The sequence below is a fragment of the Prosopis cineraria genome, unplaced genomic scaffold (assembly GCF_029017545.1).
Source record: "Prosopis cineraria cultivar Desert tree isolate PC_DT_omini unplaced genomic scaffold, ASM2901754v1 PC807, whole genome shotgun sequence".
NCBI lineage: Eukaryota > Viridiplantae > Streptophyta > Magnoliopsida > Fabales > Fabaceae > Prosopis > Prosopis cineraria.
Genome location: NW_026556132.1, coordinates 1884 through 29867, shown reverse-complemented (window position 1 = coordinate 29867; position 27984 = coordinate 1884). Strand labels below are relative to the sequence as shown.

Sequence of the window (27984 nt, the reverse complement as noted above, 5' to 3'; positions counted from 1 at the left end):
GTTTGAATTTTAGGCCTGCCCACTCAGTGTTCATTTCTGATCAGCATTTTCGCCAAAAACCCGCCATTCATTCCCACCCTTTTACTCTAGTCCCTCCAAATTCCCTCTGTGACGCCAACCGCTCACATTGCAACCATACGCTTTCTTTATTCTTGCCCTCTTTGCTAGGGTTTCATCTATTGGTCTCCATTTCCATTCCATTGCCGGAGAGCTCAATGGTCACTCCAAAGGAACTCCTATCCACACTCGAATCAGCACTTCTCGGCCCCTCGCATCCTTCTGCCGCTCAGAGGGTCGAGCTCTTGCATGCGATTCGCAGCTTACTTCCCTCTTTTCGTTCTCTCCTCTCCTATCCGGTACGCGATTCGAGGATCATTTTGTTGTTCCATTGTTTTTATGATAGAAATTACGGGTAGTGTTGTGAACTCTAGGTGGTACCAAGAAACTGGGGGATGCTTAGCATAATATTGTTTTTGGTAGTTGGTTTTGCTTGAATTTACTTCGGACGTGATTTAGTGTTTTATGTGCTTGTAGCCTCCAAAGCCCTCTGATCGAAGTCAAGTACAATCAAAATCAGTTAGACTTCCGGATTCTCCGCCTCTCTCTCTCGATGAACAGGATGTACAGATTGTGAGTTCTCGTAATTATTTTTCAGTATTCTGCTTCTTACTTTGTTGGCTGTACCTTAGGCCAAATTGACGCGGTTGTGGCTGTAACAAAGAACTGTAGAAAGCTAGTGCTCTTTATCTACGCTTGATGGATAATTAGAACATTAGTTTCGCCGTAAGGAACTATGGAATAGGTTGCAGAGTGTGGGGAAAGCAGTGGGCCTACAACTATTACTGCATGAGAGTTTATTAATCAATGTTCAATTTTGAAACCTTAGTCACAGTTATTTCTGGCAAAAATGGATGCCATATGTCACTGTTGATACGTGACGAGAAATAACCTTTTTGAGATAAGGATTAGGGCTAGTCAAGGTTATGTCTTGTAATCTTTACCTTTTCTGTTCATTGTTAACTGTCAAATGAGTGTACTTGAAATGTAAACTACATGTCTAATTTATTGTAATGATCTTTCTGCTTGTACACACAAATGTAGTTTGTGCATTCCAATAATTAATGTCTGAGAATGATAAGGAGCAGGCATTTGTTGTTCATCTTTACCTGTTACACTTGCCTTGCGTTTTATAAATTCAAGGCGTGTTGTGATAGTAATGTCGTGGAATATTAAATATTTTCTCTTAAGATATTTTATCATGATATAATTTGAGTTAATAGTTGTATCTTTCTTAGATAAATAATGTTATATATCTGTTAAGATTTGGATACATAACACTGTAACTGAATATTTTTGAATATATCAACGGAAGCTTATTATTACATTGATCAAAGCCTATTCCCTCAAACCAAGTATGATCTAACTAGATGCTTCTAAATTAATGTTGTGAAGATGGAAATTCATGAAGTAGAAGAAAGAATGATAGATGTGAAAGCAAAATGAGTGGAATTGAGTTGAATTCTTGATCACTGGATGTTTGGGTATTTGAGTATCGCAACATTGGTAACATTTTCTAGGCTTGAGATAAATTTTCTCTCTTCTGTTAAAGTTTGATGGGCAATTATTGAGCCAAGTTGGATCATGCTCTCATAAATTTGTGGAGCAATATTTCTTAGCTCAACTTCATTAGGCATAAATCATTTCAAGCATTTTGTTGAACAGGCTATTGATTTTATTAGAATGGCAATTGAGTGATTTCTTCATTCTTCCCTTTGCTTTTTCTGTAATGTCTTATTTTGTCCTTTATGCCATGTTATTACTTGTGACTTACGTATCATATGCTTACTACTAAAAAGTCGTTTATTGATATTGACTTTGATGATGAATAGGCTCTCAAGTTGAGTGATGACCTCCATCTCAATGAAATTGACTGTGTTCGATTGCTTGTTTTGGCTAATCAAGAGGTAATTTCTGCTGTTCCTTTTCATCATTAAATTTCATTCACCTCCTCATATTATGTTGGTTATGTTTAATATATTTTATTATCTATATATGTAAAAATATAAATTTGTTCTTTATTTGTAGTGGGGTTTAATGGGAAGAGAACCGCTAGAAATTGTGCGCCTTGCATCAGGACTCTGGTATACTGAAAGAAGGGATTTAATAACATCTCTCCATTTGCTGTTTAGGGTATCTTCTCACTACTCAAGTAGTCATATATTCATTTGGTGTTTGCTCTTTCTTTTTTTCCCTTCCTCTTTAATGTTATATTGGCTTGACGTTCTTTCCTTTTTCAGGCTGTGGTTCTTGATCAAGGCTTGGAAGAAGATTTATTGTCTGACATTCAGAAATACTTGGAAGATCTCATAAACTCTGGACTTAGACAACGTTTCATATCTCTAATTAAGGTTTGCTTTTTGTGAATTTATTATTTTTCTTTGGACCTTTGTGTATTCAACTATGACATTAGCTTGTAGCAAGGATATTCATGCAACTGTTTTGGCCCTGCTTAGAATAGCTTCCCAAAAAGGTACTTTATTTTTAGTTTCTGGCTGTGTTTGACCAGCAGCAAATGTTGCATTTGAGCAATAGCAGGTTATATGTTTCTTTTGTGGGAAGAAAGTCAGAAATTTGAGGTTCTTTGAAGCAGAGGTAGAAAATTGTTAATTATTAAGACAAAAAAAAAAAACCTCCTCACTCAAAGTCTTGTTTCAGTCTCGGCTTTTGTAAGGCCTTGTCAGTGACAAAGGGGGATCTGGCAGTGTACAAAGGAGGATCTGGACATGAAACATACTTTTAAGGCCATTTCAATTCCCATTCTCATTTCCATTCATTTTCCTATTCTCATTCCTTTGAAAATCCTGCCAACAAACCCATCAATGCTATTAAAGCTTAAAATACTAAATAAATAAAATACATGAAAAATAAATACAAAAATTCAATAAAAATAGAAAAACTTGACTGAACTAAACTAAATGAACTCTACTAGCCCAAATATTCTCTTTGGTGGCTTCTTGACTTTGCCAATCTTAATGCCATCATGGATGCAACCTTGGAAGCCCTGTTGGATGCCACCTGTGCTCACATCACTATTGCTTGCGAGAAAAATCCATTTGAAAGCTCTGATGAGAATATCACCCGAGGAGGCTACAATGGCAAGCCAAATTGGCTTATTCACTTTGCACAAAAATATTTGAAAAAGCCAATTTTGTGGAATTGCAAAGATTGGCAGTTTTGTGGCAGAATGAAGGGTGGTAGAAAGAAGGGAGTGGTCTTTTCGAGAAAAGCTGAATGAGAGGAAGTTGTGAGTGAATGGCTTTTAATGTATTTGATGGTGAAATAGGGGAAGGAGATTTGGAATGAATAACATTATTCCTTTTTGTCCAAATGGTGTGAGTATCGATGATGACGAGATTGAATTTTTGATTATCAATGAGTGTAGAGATCAATGCTTCTGTTAACCACAGAGATATCAGAAATTTGCATGCAATGAACTTTTAGGGCGATAGTTCTTGCAAAACTGCAGTGATTGAAGATGTGATATGATCCCTTGAGTCTGACTTAACAACCTGCCTCTATTGCAGCTGCATAGTTCTTTTCACTGCCAGTAAATAGTATGAATGATTAATTAATTTCCTTTATCAAGTGCTGAATCATGTGTGCTGTTACATGAGACACATATTTTCACTGTGGTTGACATGTGCCGGCCTCCATTTTGTGGATACTGATGTGATTGGCTTTTTGAGTAACATGGCAATAACAACTTACTCTTTGCATATAACCACTTTCAGTTGCATTTTTTTCTTTTAACTTTTTAAATTGATGCATTAAAATTACTAATTAGTGTTCCTATTGATATAATCATAACTTTTGGTATTAATTCCCTTTGCTCTCTTTTAATGTACCATGTGGATGAACATTTCTATGTTTTCCTTAAGCTTTTTGGTCTGTTCTTATTTCTCTATAATTATTTTTTGGGCTAATTTTGTTCTCAATAAAGGAACTTAAAAGAGAAGAACCATCTGGCTTGGGTGGACCTCTGTCTGAGCGCTACCTTCTTGATTCAAGAGGTTCCCTTGTGGAGCGGCGAGCTGTGGTTTCAAGAGAAAGACTTATACTTGGACATTGTCTTGTCCTTTCTGTTTTGATTGTTCGGATGAGTAAGAATAGCATCATTTGGGGTGATCTAGGGCTTTAGTTGTCTTCTTTGTACTTCAATTTGCATCATAAGGATATTTCTGTCTTCAGGTTCGAAGGATGTAAAAGATATCTTTTCTGCTTTAAAAGATAGTGCTTCCGAAGTCGGTGAGAAAAATGATACTGTCAATCATCAGGTACATATTTACACTTGTTAATTTTTTAAAATTTTATATTTTATTGTTTTGCATTGCTGTTTTAGAATTTTGCTTTGTTATTACACCCTTTGTAACTGTCTCAAACATTTTAGTTGTGAAAGAAATTATGCAAACAACTTTTTTTTTTTTGTATTCCAATTTTTTGGCTTTTGTCTTGAGCTGAATTGTGCCGTGGCATAAGGAACATCATATTGCTATTTGGTGTTATTTTACTTGTGACATAATTTGCATTTCCTCATATTGAATGTAATAAAGGCATGCTTATTGATGTTCAGTGCTTCTTGTGGGCTGTTCTTTTTGTAAGGACTGATTTTCAATTATGGAAAACTTTTTCACCTTTATGTGATTGGCATCTGTGTTTTCTAATTCATTTCAGTGAAGCAAATAAGTAGAAAGCTATCACATGCTTTTCTGTTATTGAAAGAAAAAAAGGAAACAATAAGAGCTGATTTACAAAAGGCTGAAGCCAAATATCTTGAAGACAGAAAGTGAGCAATGTGGAGATGAAGTGAGCTGTGTAAAATAGATAGAAATCAATGAAAATTGCATGTTTAGAAACCGGCATAATGGAAAATCAAGTTCCTAGTTTGACATGGAATTGAGGATTTTTTTTTTTTTTGGGTTGTTAAACAAAACACTTTGCAATGTTTGGTTCATTGGTTTTAATTAATATTTGAAGCCCATATGATAGTTAAGTTAACCATGACTAAAAGATGGATAACCTCTTGGCTATACATATGGAAATTGATTCCCCCCCCCCCCCCAAAAAAAAAAGGGGATTATTAGTTTGATTTCTGAAAGACTAACAATTGAGCAATCAGGTGTACATGTTAAAAAAAATGACTGAATACAAATTTAGCTTTTCTTTTATCAAAAGATGGATGCCTTCTGCTCTATGTTGCTTCCTTACATCTCTATCCTGTCTTTTTCTGCAGATAACCTTTAGTCTTTTCTTTTCTCTTGTGATTGCATTCGTCTCAGATGGTTTAAGTACTGTGCCTGATAAAGCATCTATCCTTTCCTCTGATGCTTCCTTCAGACGAGAATTCAATGAAATTGTAAGATGAAAGATGACTACTGTTTTATGTACTGATTTTTAAGAAATTACAAGTTTATGATTTAGGATGTTTGTTGGTGGCCTTGCATGCTTTATAGGTAATGGCTGCTGGAAACAATCCAATGGTTGAGGGCTTTGTTGGTGGCATTAGGCTTGCTTGGGTGGTACATTTGATGTTAATACTAGATAGAATTGCTTCAAGGGAGTCGATTTCAAGCAGTTCATCAAATGAAATGGGTTATCTTAGTCAAGGCTTGGATGTCATTTTCTCAGAAAATGTCTTTCAGTTTTTACTGGATAAAGTTCTTCGTACTGCAGCCTACCAGGTGCATATTGTATTTGTTACCCTTTCAATATGTAAATCCTCTCAGGTTTAGTTAATAAAACATGTAAGGCATGTTTTCCTAGGATTTGGATTTGACGCACATCTTTGGAGAAGTGCGCCTTTTAATTTTTTATTAATTAACACATCATACACATCTTTTCCCATCTTCTTCATCTTCACTTTAATAATAAAAAAGAAGTGCATTTGGTGCACTCATCTAAAGAAATGCACGAGATCCATTTCCTGTTCTCCTACTTATTTTTTATGTGTGTGTATATATATGTTGAGTTGGGAAATAACTTGTATTATGCTTCAATCGCGTCAACTAAGGTAAGAATTAGTATTACCTATAGGAATATGTTATTTGAATTTAATTATTTTTTTGATTATTTTTATCCTCCATCTTCATTTATGGTTACATCTATAAACGTTCTAATATTTAGTGAAATATCAATTTTTATATTTTTTTTATACTGCTAACTGTTGAACTTTTCATGATGTACTGTGTAAAGTCAGACATTATGTTTGAGATTTTTTCTCATATTTTCATAATTTTACTTCATCAACGCAAGGTAATAGTTCATTTTTCCACAGAATGATGATGAGGATATGATTTATATGTTCAATGCTTATCTTCACAAGTTGATTACTTGCTTCTTGTCTAATCCACATGCCAGAGACAAGGTCAGTTTATCATTTCACTTGGCTATATATTGAATAGAACATGTTGTATTAATGATGGAATGCACAAATCAGAGTTTGTGGATGAACTACTTTGTTATTGTTTAGAGATATTAATAATTGAAGTAAGTAATTTTTACTGTTTGACATATTGGATTTAATTTTGATGTCTGAAATGCACACATGCACGTTTGCATAAAAAAAAAAATTGGTTTGGACTTTTTGCAAAATATAAACCTCCGGTTCTGTTTGTTTTGGCCTTCATGATATTTCATTGCAAACAGTTTTGCTTATACTCCAGCAGATAAAAGAATCCAAGGACAGGGCCATGAGTATGCTTAGTCCATATCGTGTTGGTGGATCACATGATTTTGTGCAGGAGCAGAGCTCAAGTTCTCTGCAGGGCACTGAAGCCAGCCCAACACCATTTGTTTCCATCTTGGAGTTTGTTAGTGAAATTTATCAGGTCTGTTTCATCAAGAAGCAATAGATTTAGTAGAATGTATTTACTCTTAACATACAAACAAATCATGATAGATCTGACAAGATTAGTAGTTGATATCTGTTAATCTGTTGATTGATTTATTGCTGTTCTTAGATCTTCATTCCATCTAGTTATACTGACTAATCCTTTATGGTTACTTGTTTTAGTGAAGAAAATGTGGACAAACCTTTGTTGTTGATCTGCTTTTTTATTGCTGAGTTCTCAATGAAATCTTTGAATGGTTAATATTCATTTGATTGGCTTTTATTTTGATCATTAATTTATTACTAAATAGACTTTCATTAAGTTATCAGAAAGAACCAGAGCTCTTGTCTGGAAATGAGGTTTTATGGACATTTGTAACTTTTTCTGGAGAGGACCATACAAATTTTCAAACGCTTGTGGCTTTCCTGAATATGCTGAGCACCTTGGTAAGAGAATTTTCTGATTGTTAGAAATTGGAGATCTCAATCTTGTCCACCAACTTTCATTATATCCTGTCATTTGTTTTCATATTGTAAACTCCTTTTTCAGGCGTTGAGTCAGGAAGGTGCCTCAAAAGTTTATGAGTTACTGCGAGGGAACGCATTCCGTTCAATTGGGTGGAGCACTTTGTTTGAATGCTTAGCAATCTATGATGAGAAATTTAAACAGTCCCTTCAGACTGCTGGGGCAATGTTGCCTGAAATTCAGGAGGGGGATGCAAAAGCTCTTGTGGCATATTTGAATGTTCTTATGAAGGTTTGACTTTAACTATTATTTGTTATATCAGTTTGTGTTTAGTTGTATTTTAGGGTGCACTTGGAAGTTTAGAATAGAATGCATGGAATGGTTATTTGATGAAATGGGATGGAAAGGAGTGGAATAGAATGAAACATTCCATTATTTGGGAGTTTTATGGGAGGAAGGACTCTCATCTAATTATTAATTATTGTTTGAGAGTTATTATACAATTAATGGAGTGAAATGAATTAAAACTTTTTTCTTAGAATATTATACTTTTGGGTTAATTTTGATGGTAGCTTATGAATATATATATTTTTTGTTTTCTAAACATTCATGCCTATGGTGAGCTTGGGCTGACTTGTTGAATTCTGCCAACAAATTGAGTCTAAGATATAGTTTATATGGGACGGAAGGAATTTGTTGTATTATTACTTCTGCCCAAAAAAAAAAAAAATTGTAGAGTTTCCTTTTTGTCATGAATGTTTAGAGCTTGGGTTAACTTGATTTACATCTAATGCGCCCATAACTAAGGGGTTATTTTCTAGACTTTTGAATGTTAGGGCAATTGTTTGAGGGTTAATTTTTTTTCATTTTTATTGAGCATTGTGATTCCCTGAGCGTGGTAAGTCATTTAAACTAAACTACCTCACTCACTCATCCTGATATTTCTTTCCCTGTGAGTGTGGGAAGTGAATTCTGGTATCTCCTTGTGACAGCCATTGGGAGGCTGTGGGTTCTTATTCTTAGATGCATCAAGGTGATACAACACTCTGACACACATTGCCACAGATTGAAGCTGAGGGACATAGGGAGAAAATGACAGAATAGAAGGGGGAGAGAAGGGAGACGGAAAACAAAGAGGGAGGAGGAAAAGTGAGGGAACACAGAACTGGATAGGAATAGAGTAGTGGGGAGAAAAAGGGAGGGAGACAGAATGAAGAGATTGGAGGAGTCACTCAAACATTTTCGTTCATCAAAATCCATGTCTGACCATAGTGGCTTTTTTATAGAAGCCATAGCTAAGGTTTCCTTCTTTTGAATGAAACATAAACACTAAAATATAAGGTTTCCTCCTCTTTAAGGAAACACCTACTTGTATCCCATTTAATGCATGAAATGATAAAACAAGCCCCTTGCTAAATAAAGTAAAAAAAAAAAAACAGAAAGTAATAAAATATAAAATTATAGATAGATTTCCTTCTATAGGAGGTTATAGCGATAAGGAATATACCAAGGATATGTTATGAGGGAAGGGGAAGAAGAAGAAGGAGAGAAAATGACTATTCCATTCATAAAAACATCCGAAATAGGTAGGGCACAGCATATATACCCTAAACCTAGACAAGTGTTAGGAAGGGTCCCACACTGTCAATATCTTCCTACAATTCAGCAACATATGAAAAGGCAATAATAACAGAACACAGAGACAATAAAGCCCTTAAATAAAGGATAACATATAACAATACTCCCCCCCTAAAGACATCCTTGTCCACAAGGATGGGAGCAGTGGAAGGAGTAGCAACATTGAAGTGAGGAAATTGTTGCTTGATGGCTGAAAGATCTTCCCAAGTGGCATCTTCTGGTTGGGAAAACTTCCAACGAATCAAAACTTGAGTGACGGGCAAATGATGGCGATTAACTATCTTCCTGCCTAAGATTTCTTCTAGTTCCTACAAAAATTGGCCTTGATCATCAACTGGTGGCAAAGTAGAGCGAAGGGGAACATTCAGACTAACAAATTTTTTTAACAAAGAAACATGAAACACTGGATGAACGTGGGTGTGGGGAGATAAGCCCAACTCGTATGCAATAGCTCCAATGCGTCTCACTACTTGTGAAGGCCCAAAGTAACAGGCAACCAATTTATGTAGTGAAGAATTGTTCAATAAGTTCTTTTGAAAGGGATGCAATTTGAGAAAAACCATATTGCCCACATCGAATTGATGCTTGGAACGGCGTTTATTGGCTTGCTACCTCATCCGATGTTGTGCTTTCAACAAATGTTGCTTCAGCAGTTGTAATGTAAGCTCTTGAGCTATGCAAGTCCTATCAATCGTCTCATTAGTGGAGTCACCCGCTATATAAGGTAAATGGGTAGGAGGTATACCGTAGACCGCTTCAAAAGGAGTCATCCCAATTGAGGAATGATAGGTGGTGTTATACCACAACTCAGCTAAAGAAAGCCCACTTAGATCATTGTTTTGGAAAATCACTTGTCATGCAACGGAGATAGCACTCCAAACAACGATTAAGTACTTCTGTTTGGCTGTCAGTTTTGGGGATGATAAGCGGAAGAAAAATGCAACTTAACATAATACAATCGAGATAATTCCTTCCAAAGCTTACCACAGGAAACTGGATCCCAGTCTGAAACAATGGATTAGGGAAGCCATGTAACTTAACAACATTATTCATAAATGTATTAGCAACATCCATGGCAATAAAGGGGTGCTTCAAAGCCATAAAGTGGGCAGCCTTAGATAGGCGATCAACATCTACCAAAATAGTGGTCTTAGAATAAGACTTAGGAAGGCCGCTAATAAAGTCCATGGAGAGTTCAGACCAAACATGTTCGGGTACAGGTAATGGTTGGAGAAGTCCGGGGGAGGCTACCAACTCTGGCTTAAAGCATTGACAAATGGTGCATTGACACACATAGTTGCGAACATCTCGCTCCATTCCCTTCTGATAAAAGAAAGAAGCTAATCTTTTATAAGTTGGAGTCATACCCGAATGTTTGCCTTTAGCATCACCATGAAAGAAGGGAAGTAAATCCTCTCTAAGCTTACGATCAGCCCCTACCACGAGTTTACCCTTTCGCTTCAACAAGTGGTGTTGCCAAGTATACTGAGAGTTGGACAAAGGATCATGTTCGAGATCCTTAATTAGGCCTTGTAACTGATCATCAAGAAGCCAAGAGTCACGCACTCGATCATATAAAGGAGATATAAGCAGAGAAATAGCCAAACAGCCCCCACTCGAGCATCTAGAAAGAGCATCAGCTGCTATATTATCACATCCTTTACGGTAGACTATATCATAATTGAGACACCATAGTTTATGAAGCCATTTGCACTGTTCTTGACTTAAATCTTGCTGCTCCAACAGATGTTTCAAGGGCAAGTGGTCTGTTTTGATGATGAATTTCCTTCCCTAAAGGTATGAGCGCCATTGCTTGACAGCAAAGACAATAGCTTGCAGTTCACGCTCATAAGCGGATAATTGTCTCTTGCAATTAGAAAGGGCTTTGCCAGCAAAAGCTAATGGATGGCTTTGTTGAGATAAAATTGCTCCCAAACCATGCCTTGAAGCATCAGTCTCAGAGACAAGTTTCATTAAAGTTTGGGAGAGCAAGGACTGGAGACATCATAGCCTTCTTAAGGGACTCAAAAGCTGTTTGAGCTTGAGGGGACCAGACAAATCGCTCGTGCTTCTGCAACAATGCTGTGAGAGGGCTACAAATAGAACCATAACTCTTGACAAAGCGTCGGTAATACCCAGTGAGACCAAGGAAACCCCTTAATTCCTTGACCGAAGAGGGAGTAGGCCACGAAGCTATTGCTTCTAACTTCTTGGGGTCTGCCTGAATGCCATTTGCGGTGATGACATGTTCAAGATAATCCATTTGGCTTGTAGCAAAAGTGCACTTTGAGGCTTTGGCAAACAATTGATGATGTCGTAATAGTGATAATGTGGCCTTCAAATGGTCTAAGTGAGTTGCCCAATTGCTGCTGTAAACTGAAATATTATCAAAGAAGACTAAAAGGAATTTCCGCAAGAATGGGCGGAAAACTGAGTTCATGAGACTCTGAAAGGTAGCAGGAGTATTTGTGAAGCCAAATGGCATTACCGTAAATTCATACAAGCCATCATGAGTGTGAAAAGTAGTTTTTGCAATGTCGCCTTCATTCATTCTGATTTGATGATAACTTGCTCGTAAATCCAATTTAGAAAAAAATTGAGCTCCTGTCGGTTCATCTAGGAGTTCCTCTATAATTGGAATTGGAATTGGAACAACATTGCATAATTAAAAGCTGGCGATTGTCGGCGACTGTGATGTGAAATCATTGTCTTTCATGAATAGGTAATCAAAGTCTTTTAGCCATCTTAGAATCGAAAACATTGTGAGTGCTTCTTGTGTCAATGAGAATAAGGACCTATTGATGCTTGACTCGCCCCTGTAGACGTAAGGTGGAAACACCGTCTCTGCCTTCCATAGCGTTAATGGTGCCCGTGGCTTCTTCAGGCTCAATGTCGTCTCAGGCATCTTCAAAAGCTTCATGATCATCTTCAACAAGCAAGACATAAAGTTGGGAGTCCTTGCACTTATGATCACTGCTCTATCGATCGCCGCACCAGTAGTAGAGGCCCAGACGCCTGTGTTCATCCATGTCACGTTTGGAAGCTTAGAAGAGGCCGATGGCGAGGCAGCTGTTGGAGGTCTAATTTTGGGCTTCTTAGGTAATGGGCCCATGGATGAAGTAACTTTAGAAAGGGGGTCTGACTCAAGACTCAAGTGGATTGATAAAGGAACCTGAGAAGAGTTGGCTGCTTGAAACACAAACGATGGTGCGAAATAGCGCGATCAGGACGCAGAGGCAGGACGGCGTGCAAGCTTCATGGTGCTGGCTAGGGACCTGGGTTGAAAACTTAGAATGCTTTGCTGGACATCACTCCTCAGTCCACTGATGAAACAATTCATCGCAGCATCATCAGGTAAGTCCACCTCTGTCAAAAGCTCATCAAACTTCTCCTTATTCCTTGATAGAATCACCCATCTGAAGCTTCTTAATGGCGATCATGGGGTTGTCATCTTTAATATCATCGAACTTAGTCTCCATCTCCTTGAAATAATCATCCCAAGAAATATCGGATAACTACCTCTGTTTCACGAAAGCCAAATGCCAACGCAGAGCTCGTTTCTCCAAGTGAATGCTTCTGAGTTGCAGGCGGTGCTCGATAGGCGTTTCATCAATAGAAAAGAATTGACGACAACGGTAAGCCCATCCTCGAAAATTAGTACCATCAAATTTTGGGAATGAGATGCGGCTGTGTTTTGTTTGGGACCGAATAATGTGAAGGTGGAGTGGGAAGAAGACCTTGGAATGAACCAAACTGAAGGGGTGGGGTGAAAATAGGTGGTGGGGGTGCAGAAGCTTAGAGTGTCGTTGGTCTGGATACTTAGGGTGGTAGAAGAGGTGGAAGAGGGACAAATATGGCCTGGGACGATGGGGAAATTGTAGGCTTGGGGGGCAGAGGAGGAGGTGCATGGGAAGGTTCACCTATTTCAAAGGTGGGGAGGCGAGGAGATTGAGTGGTCAGAATTGAGAGCTTGGTTGAGATGTCTGAAAGTTGATTCAAAAACTGGGTTAAGATTTATTTAATCTTGGTTATATGGTCGGTGTTTTGATGGACTAGGGTAGATTGCGTTTCAAGACTATGTTCTAAATCAATGAGTCGTTTAGTTGAGGACTGTGTCTCTGGTGGAGAAGAAGAAGGAGAGAAAATGACTATTCCATTCATAAAAACATCCGAGATAGGTAGGGCACAACATATATACCCTAACCCTAGACAAGTGTTAGGGAGGGTCCCACACTATCAATATCTTCTTAGAATTCAGCAACATATGAAAAGGCAATAATCACAGAACACAAAAAGACAATAAAGACCTTAGATAAAGCGATAACATATAACAGGATGATACTCAAATTGTTGGGTATGGCAATGAAGATTGGGTTGGATGCTTGATTGATTGACACTCGACTTCAAGATATTGTGTATTTATTGGTGGAAACTTAATTTCTTGAAAAAGCAAGAAGCAAAATGTAGTTGCTAGGTCTAGTTCCTAATTGTTATCATGGGCTCCCTCAAGTTGCAAATAGGCACAGGAGTAAGGCTTTGGGTATATGTTTTAGGTGGTGTTAGAATGAGAGTGGGGAAAAATTAGTTATCGTTAGAGTGAGAGAGAGCAAGGAATTTAGAGGTTATGTTAGATCAATAGTCATGGGTTTTTGTTTTCCCCCTAATTGTGACTAAGCACTATCATTACCTTTGCTTCATCTCTAATTCTTTCACTTTTTAGAGCAGCTTCTTAACCTTCTCCTTTGCTGTTGTTTCAATTTCTGTTCCCATCTCTTTGTGGCCTGAACATTGATGGTTCTCTTTTGTGTTTTTCACAGCACTCTTCCGTTTTAAGAACTAAAACTTCCATTGTTGAGTTTAAAGTGAAATACATGAAGAAGTTTCACCTAATTTGTGAAAAATCTATTTGTAGCATTTTCATATTGAACCTAGACCCTTTGTTTATGTTAATGTGGCAACTACTTGTTTCTTTGTGGAATGTGCAATACATTCCCTTTTATTTATTTATTTTTCTTTAATGGCAAGGGATAGTGATTTTCATATCATCTATTGTCTGGGGTACAGGTTGTGGAATATGGGAACCCTATTGAAAGGAAAAATTGGTTTCCTGATATTGAGCCATTGTTCAAGCTTCTTAGTTATGAAAGTGTGCCTCCTTATCTGAAGGTATAACAATTTTATGTCAAGGTTCTTATTGAAATTCTTGCATTGTTTGTCTAACAAGCATATTTTGTGGAAGTAGGGTGCTTTGAGGAATACAATAGCTACATTTGTTCGTGTTTCTCCATTATTGAAAGATAGCATTTGGACCTATCTTGAGCAATATGATCTACCTGTAGTTGTTGGGCCTCATTTACAGGATGGTCCACAACTTATGGCTACTCAGGTTGGTTTTTTGGACTTAAGTGTTCTCAATGTACCTTAGAAAATATTTCTATTAAGAAGTATCATTTTGTTTCTTTACTTCCTTTTTGCTTCTCGCAACTTCTCATTGGTCTTGTGCATTCATGTTATCACATTGTGTGAAAAAGATTGATCAATATTGAAATCTTTGTATAATATTACCTATGTATTCACTTGCCCTGTGTGCATAATAATTAGACTAGGTCATTAAAACAAAATTATGGTTAGACCTAGTGATTATTAAATATTAAATGTAAATATTCATTATTAATATTTTGTTGTTCTAGGGGATTGGGTAGAATCTGTTTTAATTAGATATTATTCCTTAGGATTATTGATCGATTCTAGTCCCTTATTTGCAGAGAGATTATCTCTCCCATTCCCATATGTATGCATTTGACACTCTTTGATCAACAGTTGTAGAAGTAGATTGCTCATTCACTACATGGTATGTTGGGGTAAACCAAAAAAGTTTGGGTAGAGCCGGATCTAAATGTTGGCTAGGTAAGCGTCTTGTAGTAAGAGGAGTAGTTATGAACCTTGTAGACTATCCCCATGGGGGTGGTGAAGGGAGGCCCCTAATTGGTAAAAAAAAAAAACCCGCAACTCCTTGGGGTTATCTTGCACTTGGAAGAAGTAGAAAAAGGAAAAACTATAGGAATAATTTGATTCTTCGTCGCTATTAGAGCTGATTGCTTCTCCAATAAATTTGACGCTGAGCACGATTTAGAAAGCATTGCAGAAGAGTCGTACCCTAGTTGCCCGCCTTCACTAATGACGCAGAATGATGGGTCCTTGTTGTATGATTTAAACAAGGTTGGTGGCCCCTTCGGGTTGACTACTAACCACGATGGATCTTAGATGCAAATCGTGGCTATGAAATTAACCGGCAAAAAATTATCGCTTATGGGCTTAGGCCGTGAAACTTGCTGTTGGAGGTAGGGGTAAGATGGGTTTCTTTGATGGCTCATCAAAAATCCTAGATGAATAGAAAGTTGAAGAAAGGCAATGGTGGTGCACTAGCAATTCTTTGGTCTTATTATGGCTTATTAACGCAATGATGTTGAATGTTTAGTAAAGCTTATGTTTTTACCTTCTGCATGAGATATGGGTGGCTGTGTGAGACTCTTATTTTGATGGAAAAGACTTAGCATGCCTTTATGAACTCAAAAGCAAGGCATGGACCATTCAACAAGGTGAATGAGACATTATTGCCTTCTAGTTGGAGCTCTCTATGTTGTGGGAGGAACTTGATCTATTGACCGAGGTGGAATGGTCAAGTGCTAGTGACGCAACTCGCTACAAGGAGCAAATTGAAAGTGAATGTGTCTTTCAATTTCTTGCTTGGTTACATCAATCATTAGATGATCTGAGGACATATCCACAATAAATCACTCCTTCCTTCAACAAGAGAAGTATTCTCTGAGGCACGTTGTGAGGCTTCAAGACGTAAGGTAATGCTCTCTAGTATTGTTCCCTATTCTTCACCATTTCTAGACCCTATTGCACTTGTTGGCAAAGGTGCAAATGCTAATCATAGAAGTCAAAAGGGGAAGGTGTGGTGTGAACATTGCAAGAAATAGGGGCATGCTCATGAGACATGCTAGGATTTGTGTGGAAAACTACCAGATTGGAAGCCTTGAAAGGGAAAGACAAAAGGATATTAGACTTCTTATGACAGTCTACAAGAGAAGACCGACTCCAAGTCAATGCCTCAAATAGACAAAGAACAGCTAGGTAAGGTGATTGAAATGCTTAACGTGATTCAAAAGATTGAGCAGAACCAAAAGCCAAGTCACACTGCATCTATAGTGCACAAAGGTAATTGTGCTTTACTTACTACTACGAGTAATTTCAAATGGATTGTTCATACTAGAGCCACAAATTATATGACATTAGATTCTAAGTTGTTTAGTTCCTACATTCCATGTGCTGGAAGTGAAACAATCAAGATTGCTAATGGGTTTGATCCATCTATAGTTGGTAAAGGAAATGTTATTATTTTTGAAGTTATGAAGTTAGAAGATGTACTTCATGTTCCTTACCTAGCATGCAATTTATTGTCTATTGGTAAATTGACAAAGCAAGCACAGTATTGGGCTTATTTTTATTCTACTCATTGTATTTTTCAAGACCTCATATTGAGAAAGTGGCAAAGAAACGATAACAAACCTTGTTGGTAGCCAAAAGATCAGGAAACTAAATGAAAATCAAATTATAAGACACTTTTAGACAAAATCTCACTTGCTAATAAATCTTATTAAATACACTTTACAACCTTATCTTTTTAAAGAAAAAATATAAACTTTCAAAAATACCCATCATTTAATATATTGAAAAGAGAAAGGATGAAAATTAAGTATAGAGAGAGAATGGGTAATATTGGAATTGGTGCATTTAAAAAAACCTTAATTTGTACAAAGTGTTATTATTATTATTTTTTTTTTTTTGAGATAGAGACTTTTTCAAAAGTGCCTTATAATTTGAGTAAGATATTAATAAAAATAGACAGATAATCTTGCTAACACTACCCTTCATTTAGGTGGATAGAAATTTAACATTCCTAATGTGTAATTGATTGGCAACTATGATACTGTTATTAGAGTCCTTGAGAAATAGGCAATGAATAAGGAACAACAACAAACCTTTGTCCTACTATGTAGGCAAAGGATAAGAAAATTAAATGAAATCAAATATGAACATAATTATCTAAAAATCACCAAGTGAATAAAATAAGATATTGCTAAAAAGTGTTAGAGATCATATTTGTCGTCAAACTATACCCTCAGGTGCGCCTAATAATCTAAACTCAATTTTGGTTCAATGCACCTCTTAAATGTTAAAAAATGGAACAATTTTGCCCTTGATGTTAAGTTCAATAATGCTATTTGTTAAGTAATGAGTTGGACTTGATCGCTTGACTCTTTTTGCTAACATGTCATGCTATATGGAGGATGCGTTAGGCATTCAATCCCTAAAAAATACAAGAAAATCACAATAATGGGTTTTCCATTAAACCAAAAAAAAAAAAAGACCTCCATTCCTCTCTTTCAGCTCCTTCACGTTATAGCCCATGATCGTCTAACAAGCCTCCATAACTAGCCCACACAATTGGAACCCTTTCAATCCATTATTCAATTAGTCATCTTTACTCTTCGTTCCAATCTCTTCCTCCTCCTTCATCATTCCCTTGTGTTTATGGGTCTTGATCTCTACCTCCTTTGCTCTTGGAACCTTCTTAGCACTCAATTCAACCTCAACCATTCTTTGCTCTCTTCAACCCTCTATAGAATGAATTCCAAATGAAAAGTTAGAGCGGTGAAGTAAAATTGAAGCATTAAATTTTGAACTCTTATATAAATGAGCAGTTGGCCTTAAATTGCTTATTTGGAAACGTTTTAGAGAAGAAAAAACACCTTCCGTTGTTGTCAATGGAGCTTTCGGATATGGGTTTTGAAGAATAAGAAATGATTTTGCCATCGATGAAGCTTTCTTCCTCCTCGTCCTCCTCCTTGTAGAAGCGTGTTCTAATTAACCTAGCTTTCATGCTCCTTGAAATCGAACCTCACCTAACCCAGTGTGAACTTTGCTGCTTGCACTCACCATTTGTGTTCTCAAATCAGACTTGTGCTCAAGCTTCTCACACATCGCCATTGCCGTACATTGCCTCCTTGCTCCCTCATCTGTATCATTGCCTTTACCTCAAGCTTCAAGCTTTGCTTTAGGTTCATTACCTTTGCTTCATGTTCTCAAAATGGAGTTCATTTCGAGATTTGAGATAGAGCTGGTAATTTGGATCAAGGCTGACGGGCTAGCTCGAGCAAGCTTGAAAAATTTAGTGTCGAGCTTAGTAAAATTGCACTTTTTTTTTAATGTTTGGGCCAAGCCCAATTGAGTTTGAGCTTCACCCAAATACTTGAATAACAATTTAAGTTTTATATAATATATTAAATATTAAGAGACCATATATTTGAGTGTAGATATTTTATTAAAAAAAATTAAAATATTAAAATTGTTACATATATTTATTCTTAATCTATAAAATATCTTATAATAATATTTAAAATGTATTTTAATCTTGATTTTTAGACTTTATGACCCACAATTGTTTTCTTAAAGTGAGTCTTCTACATTTTTTTAAGTTTCAAAAATTATATTTTATATTTTTCTTAATAATAAAAATAATTAATTGTGAAGTAACAGTTGAAATTTGTTTTTGAAAAATGATTTTGTTTTGGACAATTCTAGGCTAGCTTAAAGCTCGGGAGTGTTAGGGTTTGGCTTGGCTATATGTTTTTTTTTTTTTTTAAAGTAAGTTCAGGGTTATTTGTGCTATAGCCAGAATAAGTTTGGCTTACTCGAGTTACTAGCTCTAATATGAGATGATGCACTAATAGAGAGAGGGGGTGAGATGATGAGGTAGAGTGGATGTAGAAGAATTTTAAGTCACCTTACAAGGCATGTCATATAAGCAAGATAAAAAATACATTAGATGATGCCTATATTATTTTGTGGGTCCCACTGTTATTTAATGGATGTTTCTTTCCTCTTTGCTATTGTTTGCATGAGATTGCTTCATTTTGTTCATTGAAAAATGGAGTACATATATAGATGTAAGAGGGATGACCAAATCTAATTGTATTAGGCAAATAATCCGAAAACAGGAAAATCCAATGTTTGGGGATATAAAAATAAATAGAAAATATCCTAATAACCAGGTTATATTAGGTAACTTAGCTTAGACTCTTTTGATGGGCATAAGAGACAGCAAGCCCACTTCAAAGACTCCCTCTCAAGCTGGCGAATAGATATTAATCATTTCTAGCTTGCTTTTAAATCCTTCGAGCTTGTCTTGAATCAATGATTTTGTCGCCACACTAGCAATCTGTTGGCTTGACGGAATATATGCTAAATCAATTATTTTGTTTTCAATTTTTCCCCTAATGAAGTGGGGATCAACCATGTTTTATTCGATCATGTTGGATTGGATTTTTGGCAATTTTTATGGATAATATGTTATCACACTAAACCTTGATTGGAGAATTCACATCCATCTTTAGCGCCCTTAGAAGTTTGATAAGCCACATTCCTTGACATACCCTCAAGGACAATGCTCGATATTCAGGTTCAGTTAGCTTCTTGATACCATGAGCTATTTTTTACTTCTCCGTGTCATAAGATTGCCCTCCACATAGGAGCAATAGTCAGTAGTGGAGCATCTATCACTTTTTGAACCTCCCTAATCTGCATGTGAACATCTCTATGCTTCTAGAGTTACCCTTCTCAAAGAAGAAGCCTTGTCCTAGTGTTTTCTTTAGGTATCTAAGAATCTGATACACGGCTATCATATGTTCTGTTTGAGGACTGCGAGAGACTTACCACTCTTACAGGATAGCATATATTAGGTCTTGTGTGGGATAAATAGATCAATTTTCCCACTAATTTCTAATATCTTTCCTTGTCTGTTGCTTTGCCATTTGGCCTAATCATTAATTTTTGATTAAGCTCCACAGGTGTGTGTGCTGGTCTAGCCCCCAACATTCCTGTTTCTTTTAGATGAGATGTACTAATTCCTTTTTCGGTCTTGGCTACCTCCATGCCCATGAAGTATCTTAGACTTCCAAGATCTTTGAAGTCAAATTCAGCAACAAGTTTCTCCTTTAAGTTGGCAATCTCCACAGCATCATTTCCTGTGAGGATGATGTCATCAACATAAACAATAAGAGCAGTGATTTTTGAATCATAGTGTTTCACAAATAGGGTATCATCTGCTTGGCATTGAGTATATCCTTGCTTCTTTATTGCTCGATTGAACTTGTCAAACCAAGCCCTTGGAGACTATTTCCTCAAGCCTTTAGGTACCTCTATATATAGTTCCTCCTTGAGAGCACCATTTAGGAAAGTATTTTTAACATCCAATTGATGTAATGGCCAATCCAAATTTGTAGTAATAGATACCACAACATTAATAGTGTTAAGTTTAGCTACTGGAATAAAGGTTTCTTGGTAAACAATGTTGTAGTTTTGCATAAACCCTCAAGCAACTAGTCGAGCTTTATATTTATTGATTGTTCCGTTTGGGTTATACTTGATTGTGAAAACCCGCTTGTTGCTTGCAATTGATTTTCCCTTAGGTAGCTCAGTAAGCTTCCAAGTCTTGCACTTGTGAAGATTGAAGAGCTTGTAGTTCCTCATCAATCCCTTTCCTCCATTGTGGATTTGCTCCAGCTCCATCATAACTATTGGGTATCCTAATCTTCTCAACATTAGCAAAAAAAGTTCTTAGATGGGGAGACAGCTTCTTGTATGAAACATACCTACCAATGGGATGTTGAGTGCAACTTCTTTTCCCTTTTCTTAAGTCAATCGGTGAGTGTAAATCTTCAAGACTTGGTTCAGGTGCAGATTCTTGACATTGCCTTGTAGCAATGGACTCATACCCACCATGTTGCTGTTCAGTTGCATTTAAAGGTTCTTCCACCGTAGTTTCAGCTGAATTTGTTTCAGAAATGAAGTTCAAAGGCTCAAACGGATTAATATCTTGAAACCTGGACCTGGTAGACGAAGATTCAGTAGTGTGGGTAGTGAGTGGGAATTTTCTGGGTTGTTTTCAGATTTAGAAGGTGAAGTGAAAAGGAAAAAAATAATTCTAATTGAGAATGAGGTATTGAAGTATGTGGCTCATGCTGGTCAGAATTAGTGAAATAATCTTGCTTGGTTTCACAAATGATCCATTCATACTTAGAGGTCTCAAAAGTCATATCCCCTTAAATGGGTGATTTGGGTAAAAATGGCTGATTTTCAATGAATTTGACATTCATAGTCACTTAAACCTTATTATTGGAAGGAGAAAAACATTTGTAGCCTCTTTGAGATGAATATCCTCAAAAAATGCATTTGAAAGCATGGGAATCAAGTTTGCCTCCTCCTTCATTGTAGACAAAAGAGGTGCAGCCAAACACCTTAGGAGGAATGGATGGAATTAAAGGAGAATTAGGAAGATTTTCAAGAAATTTTTGAAGAGGAGTAGAGAAATTTAAAGTTTTGGGAGGCATGCGGTTTATTAAATATGCAGCAGTAAGAATAGCATTCTCGCAAAATCTCTTAGGCACATTGTTGTGCACCATGAGTGCACGAGCAACTTTGAGAAGGTGCCTATTTTTCCTTTTAGAAACACCATTTTGTTGCGGAGAATATGCACAAGAGGTTTGGTGATGTAAACCGTGTGAGTTACAAAATTCTGTAAATTGAGAATTCAAATACTCCTTTCCATTATCACTCCTAGAAATCTGAATTTTATTGTGAAATTGAGTTTTTGCAAACATGTGGAAAGTTTTGAAAATAGAGAAGACTTCAGACTTATTCCTCATAAGAAAGATCCAATTTAATCGATTATGATCATCAATAAATGAAACAAACCAACAAGCTTTAGAATCAGTTTCAATTTTAGATGGACCCCATACATCACTATGAATGAGAGTAAATGGCTTAGTTGGATTGTAAGAATGACTAGGATAAGAATTGTGAGTTTGTTTGGCAAAAGTGGCAGGTTTCACAATGGAAATCAGCAATAATTTTATTGCCAATGTTGGGAAATAGAGCTTGTAAGTAGCTAAGACTAGGGTGGCCTAACTTAAAATGCCACATTTGAACATCATCTATAGACATAGAAGTAAAGACATGAGAAATATGTGCTTAACCTGTAATGTGGTTTGTGGCTCCAGAGTTCTACTATCTAGATATTTTTAGAGGAAGTACTATTGAGTGCTTGAGTAAGGGCAATACCTACTTGTGCTAGAACAACAAAAGGGATATACGTCTCACTGAAAGCAGGAATTGGTTGATTACCATGTTTGTCTGAGATTTTTTGAAGAACCATGAGCTTCTTTGTGCTTAAAGACCCGTTTTCTAGTATGGCTGGTACCGCCATCATGCCTTTACTATTGCTTCTCCATTTTTGTTTGTTGTTGGAGGTTTTATTGTGTAATTTCCAACAGACTTCCTAAGTGTGACCCATTTTATTGCAATGATCACACCAACGTCCATCTTTATTCCCCTTAGAATCTTCTTGTGATCCACGAACAGCCAAGGCTGAGACTTCTGGAGAAGGAGAAATAGAGATAGAGAAGACCTTGTTGGAGATTTAGTGAGTACCTTTTGATTTTCTTCACATTTAATCATGTTGAAGGCTTCTTCCAGTGTCGGCAGTGGTGTAACGCTCATAAGTTGGCACTAGCATCTTCAAATGGGTTTTTAAGACCCAAAAGAAACTCATAACAGTGTTCTTGGTCAACCAGTGGCTTGTAGTATAACTCATTTTTAGTGTACGACCATGTATGAACCTCATATAGACCGATTTGCTGCCATGAGAATTTCAGTGCACTAAAAGATTGAGTAATAGTGAAATCACCTTGAACCAGTGGCTGTAGATGACACTTGACTTGAAATATAGCTGTCATGTTCTCCTTAATAGAATTGATTGTCTTGGCTAAGCTCCATAGCTCCTTAGGAGAGGTAGAGAGAAGATAATTTTCACTAATTTCTAGTATCGAGTGAATCAACTAGGCCTTCACCAGATTATTCTCTACACACCATTTGTCATTTGTAGGGTCAGTTGGATTCAGTGGTGGAGTAACCCATTTCAGGAAACGTTCCTTTTGCCAACCACATATGATCATTATTATACTATGAGACCATTGGAGATAGTTGTGCTCAGGGAGATGGTGCGAGATGAGGTGTTATGTGAAGTCAAACAAGCCTATCGCAGTAGATGATAGGCCATCCCCCCTTGCCAGAGGAGAATTAGGTGGATTTGCGTTTATGGCAAGGACCCATGCCGTAATACCCAACATTGAGCGATAGTCTATCACGCCACTTGTAGCTTTGATACCATGCTATTATTTGCATAAGATCGCTTCATTTTAATCATGGAAAAACATAATACATATAGAGATGCAAGAGGGACGATTGAATCTGATTGTATCAGGCAAATAATCCTAAAAAAGGAAAATCCCATATATTTGGGGATATGAAAATAAATATAAAATATTCTAATAATTAGGTTATATTAAGTAACTTAGGTCAGACTCTTCTAATGTGCCCGAGAGACTACAAGCCTACTACCAACACTCCTAATGGCAAGGGTTAGAGTGCTATGTTTTTTGAAGTTTAGGGGTGACATTGAACTAGAATGGAGTTTAGGATATTGGGTGCTTATGAGGATATAGTTTGAAGACAAAAATGACCTTTAACACTAGCATAAATGTAGAGAGAAAATCTTTCTAACACTCCTCTCTATGTTGAATAGAAATTTAAAATCCCTAACTTGTTGCATAATTCTTCAAATCTAGCTTTTTAGAGACCGTTAGTTAGTAAATATGCAATTTGCTTGTTGGTATGTACCCAGATCAACCAAAACTGTGATTGCTCTGGCTACTGCATGATTCACTACCATTGAATATTGGAGTTGACTCTTGGATGGCAACCTTGTCCTAATTTCATTAGCCGACACTTGCTCACACTTCTCTGTCATTTGCTTGGACAAGTCTTATAGTAATTTCTAAGTACTTGCTTCATGTTCTTCTATTGACAAAATTCCTTGATCTATGCTGTTCATAACCCACTGCTCAACCAAGTTGCACACCTAGACCTCCATGTCCAGCCGCGAGCATGTTGCCTCAACATTGTGTCTGAAGATGATAGCCATGCTACCATTTGTTAGGAAAAGAAAGAAGATTATGAGAAAGGGATGGGGTGGGATGAACTGAGTTTCTTCATTGCTAACTTTCTTGCCTTGCTTACGATTCCATTTATTGCCAATTTGGTTAAAATACTTCCTCTAATTTCAGCTGAATTTGTGATTACTCGGACCAACTCATTTGCTTGTTACAATTATCTAATGTATGATCAGGCATGAAATATTATCCTCGTATTTTAAGCACACAAAATTGTTAGATTTACAATTTGAAAGGGAGAATCCATTCTTTGATGCAGAAAATATTGAATAAAAAGAAGATTGATTTATACTAGGAAGCACGGATACGCCGATTTTGGTGGCGTATCTGTGTCCGATACGTATCGGACACGGACACTCGCTCCGTGCTAGTACGTCCGTGTCCGACACGTTTTTTTTTGGGCGACACGGCTAGACACGGCGGGATATGGCTTTGACACGGCGGACACGACTGCTACGCGGGACGCTGCGTTTTGCATAAAAAATTTGACTAAATCCTTAATTCGCAAACCATTCAGCAGTTCGAACGTTTTCGGATCCTGCAATCTCTCCCCAGTCTCGTTCGTCGCTCTCGTCCCTGTCCGTGCTTTCTTGTTTGTGCCGTCGTGAACCCATCCATTCTCAACTCGCAAATCGTGTCTTGTTCTGTGTTCTGTGGTTGCTCAGCTCGTCGATCCAGTTGAGGTTCTTGACTTCTCGTCCTTCACTCGTCTCGTCTTCTCTCTTCTTTGCCTTGAGTTTTGTTTCAATATCTCACTCGTCTTCTCTACCAACTGTGATAGCATGAAACTGGAGCATATTTATTATTTTTTATGTTTTTGCTTTTTTTAAAGTTTGATTATTATTTATATTATTCATTTAATATCTTGCTCTCCATATGCACAGAACCTGTTGCTCTCTGTTTATTTTAAACTTAGTTTGAGTATAATTCTCAATGGTTCTGGTCCTGTCTTATTTTAATTTATGTTTTTTCCTTTTTTTTAATTATATATGGCTGCAACTAATAATTTTGAGGGAAGTATTAATTCAACAGCTCGTAAATCTTTTATGAATGAGCTACAAAAAGAATGTCACTGTGGTTACTTTGTATTTGGTTGAATTGTATGCATTTTTAATAGTTGAATTATTATTTATATTTATATAAATTTTTTTATATATCCCTGTTCTTGTATCCTAAAATTTTTAAAATTTGCCGTATCGCCGTATCGTATCCGATACTCGTACCCGTATCTGTACAACCTAGATTGATTATCAAATTGCACTCTATAGCCTGTTTTGTGTGTTATGATACTAAAACCTAGGTTTGGATTTATTTGAATAATGAACATATTTTTTTGTTTATTCATATAGCTCAACCATTACTTTCCATGCTTCCTCCTCTTTCTTTTTGTTAATTTCCATGTCACTTAATTACCCTCAACAAGATAACTTCCTTTTTAACTCATTGAAGTAATTTTTTTAAATCTTACAGCTTTATGACATGCAATTTGAATTGAACGAAATAGAAGCAAGGAGAGAACAATATCCTTCGATTGTATCTTTCATTAACTTGATAAATACTCTTGTTGCTGGAGAGAAAGACACGAGCGATAGAGGGCAAAGGTACTTTCCCCCTCATCTTTCTGCTTTTTGGTTTTTTTTTTTTTTTATGATTTTACTCATCTTGGATGTTTCTTTGTATTTTTTTTGCAGATTTATTGGCATCTTTAGGTTCATCTATGACCATGTTTTTGGGCCATTCCCTCAAAGAGCTTATGCAGATCCTTGTGAGAAATGGCAGTTGGTTGGTGCTTGCCTTAGACATTTCCACATGTGAGTGGTTTCATTTCTGTCGATTGAAAAGTTATTGACATTATACGTATTTACCTTCTTTGATGTAGTTCACCATTCATATTTGACTATCATTTTAGTCCTTTCTGTCTGAATATCATTAACAGGCGTCCAGACTCTTCAGTAGTATATGTCTGTAGATGGGTTTAAATTGTTTTGCTTGTCATACTATAAGTGGAGAATGTGAAGTCGTAGAATTTTATTAAAACATAGACATTGCAGGATGCTAAGCATGTATGACATCAAGGATGAGGACATTGAAGGCGTAGTTGATCAATCACGACTTTTAACTGCTAATGAATCATCATCACTTCAGACACAGCTCCCTGTTTTAGAGTTGATAAAAGTATGTGCTTTTCCTGCTGTTTGTTTCTATTTTTCTGCTGAGAATTTTGTGTATAGCATGTGGAGTGGCCTCTATATAATAATGAAATGTTGTTCTATTGAGTGACATCTTTTATCATTGGTTCTAAATTTCTAAGCTGTATGGGACAGTTGACCTTATAACTTTCTATGCTTTGCTGGCCAGTAATTATGATGGGCTGTAATTTGGTCCTTTACCTTCAGGTGAAGCCCCCAGTGCTTTCCTTGATTTGTAATGCCAACAGTTCCTTCAAGAACGAATATAAAAAATGGTTGTTTTTTCCTGGCAAGCTTATTTATGCATTTAGAGATTTAAATATAATTTAAATTTAAATATTGATGGCTGAATTTTTAGTTATGAAACTTTTTTGTCCGCAATATAATTTAATGAAATTTAAAAATGGAGTTTTTATGAATCAAACATTAAAAAACGGAGGTATAACATTCTTTGCTTTCCCATTAGGGAATTGAATCGTAATCCGCTTGTGAATTATAATTGATCAGCTACTGTTTGGTGTTCAAGTTCAGATTATCTTTAGGTGCTTTACATTTTGGATTTCAATTTTAGTTTGCTGGTTCTCTTATTTTTTATTTTCTAATTTGTTTCAGGATTTTATGAGTGGTAAGACTGCTTTCCGAAACATCATGGGTATTCTTCTGACAGGGGTGAATTCAATTATAGCTGAAAGGAGTAGTCAAATATATGGGCAGCTTCTAGAGAATGTAGTGCAACTTTCTTTGGAAATTTTAGTACTTGCCCTCGAGAAGGATTTACTTCTTTCTGATTATTGGCGACCTCTATACCAAGTAAGGTTTTCACTTTTCTAAATATGCTAGTCAACAGTTTGCATTTGTTTTAAAAAATCACTTTAAACTGTTTATTTTATCCTCTCTTTTGGTTCATGTGTTTTTAACGTTGTTTGTTATTTAAGTTTTAAATTTTAGTAAAGGATGCTATCAGTAGTGAATGGTTCCACGCTGCGTAATTAAATATTTGTCTAGTGAAAGTCATATACTGTTTTCTAGAAGTCCATAATTGAATATCAAGGCCTTTTATAAAGGGACCATGATCGTTGTGCCACATGAAACTCTGGCGGCTTTGGCAGCACATAATTATTCTTAACATTGTCATTCGGATTATAAGTGTAGCTTGGTGATCATGAAATCCTGCAAGCATCCTGACGTACTTGACTGGTTCTGTTTTTATTTAATTCTAAAGTACATTTAATGTTGACCTTTGTGTTGTAAAAGATTTATATCAGTAATAGTAAGTTACCCATTCATTAAGGGAGAAACAATTTTGATGTGAATAACTCCAATTGTGTATTTGGGCATGAATGTTTGGTGGAAATCTGTATAATTTATTAAGATTTGTGCTTTTGGTATTTTATTTTGAATTTTTAATTTATATTATCTTTTAAAAGTTAGATTTTCTTTATTTTAGAAACTATAAGGCATATAGGATTATTTTATCATGTCTAGGGTTTAGTTATCCAAAAATTTTGATTGTTGATAGAACACTATAGTGTTATGTAATTTATGTAGTTGACCCAACCTTCTGGGCTAATGTTGTTTGTTGTTGTCGTTGTTGTTTGTCTTGGATTTAGTTATTCTAAAATTTCAATAAATATTATCCTATCTGTGAGAATGCAATGCAAAGCTTAT

At 36.4% G+C, this 27984-nt stretch overlaps 1 protein-coding gene across 2 annotated transcripts; it reads left to right on the top strand.

Annotated features, from left to right (window-relative positions):
- The first annotated feature begins 5 nt into the window (after positions 1–5).
- LOC129298430 (nuclear pore complex protein NUP205-like) lies at positions 6–27162 on the top strand. Of its 2 annotated transcripts, none has more exons than XM_054936842.1 (19): positions 6–356; positions 535–630; positions 1890–1964; positions 2086–2190; positions 2298–2408; positions 4001–4160; positions 4249–4334; positions 5291–5413; positions 5511–5738; positions 6332–6421; positions 6723–6884; positions 7217–7333; positions 7437–7643; positions 14055–14156; positions 14233–14376; positions 25598–25728; positions 25819–25938; positions 26179–26302; positions 26929–27162. In XM_054936842.1, exons 1-19 carry the CDS (start codon positions 216–218, stop codon positions 27145–27147), a joined length of 2541 nt encoding a protein of 846 aa, XP_054792817.1. In that variant the 5' UTR covers positions 6–215; the 3' UTR covers positions 27148–27162. The 2 variants fall into 2 exon arrangements, with proteins under 2 accessions (XP_054792817.1, XP_054792816.1); XM_054936841.1 differs by having other exon boundaries at positions 6720–6884.
- The last annotated feature ends 822 nt before the right edge of the window (positions 27163–27984 follow it).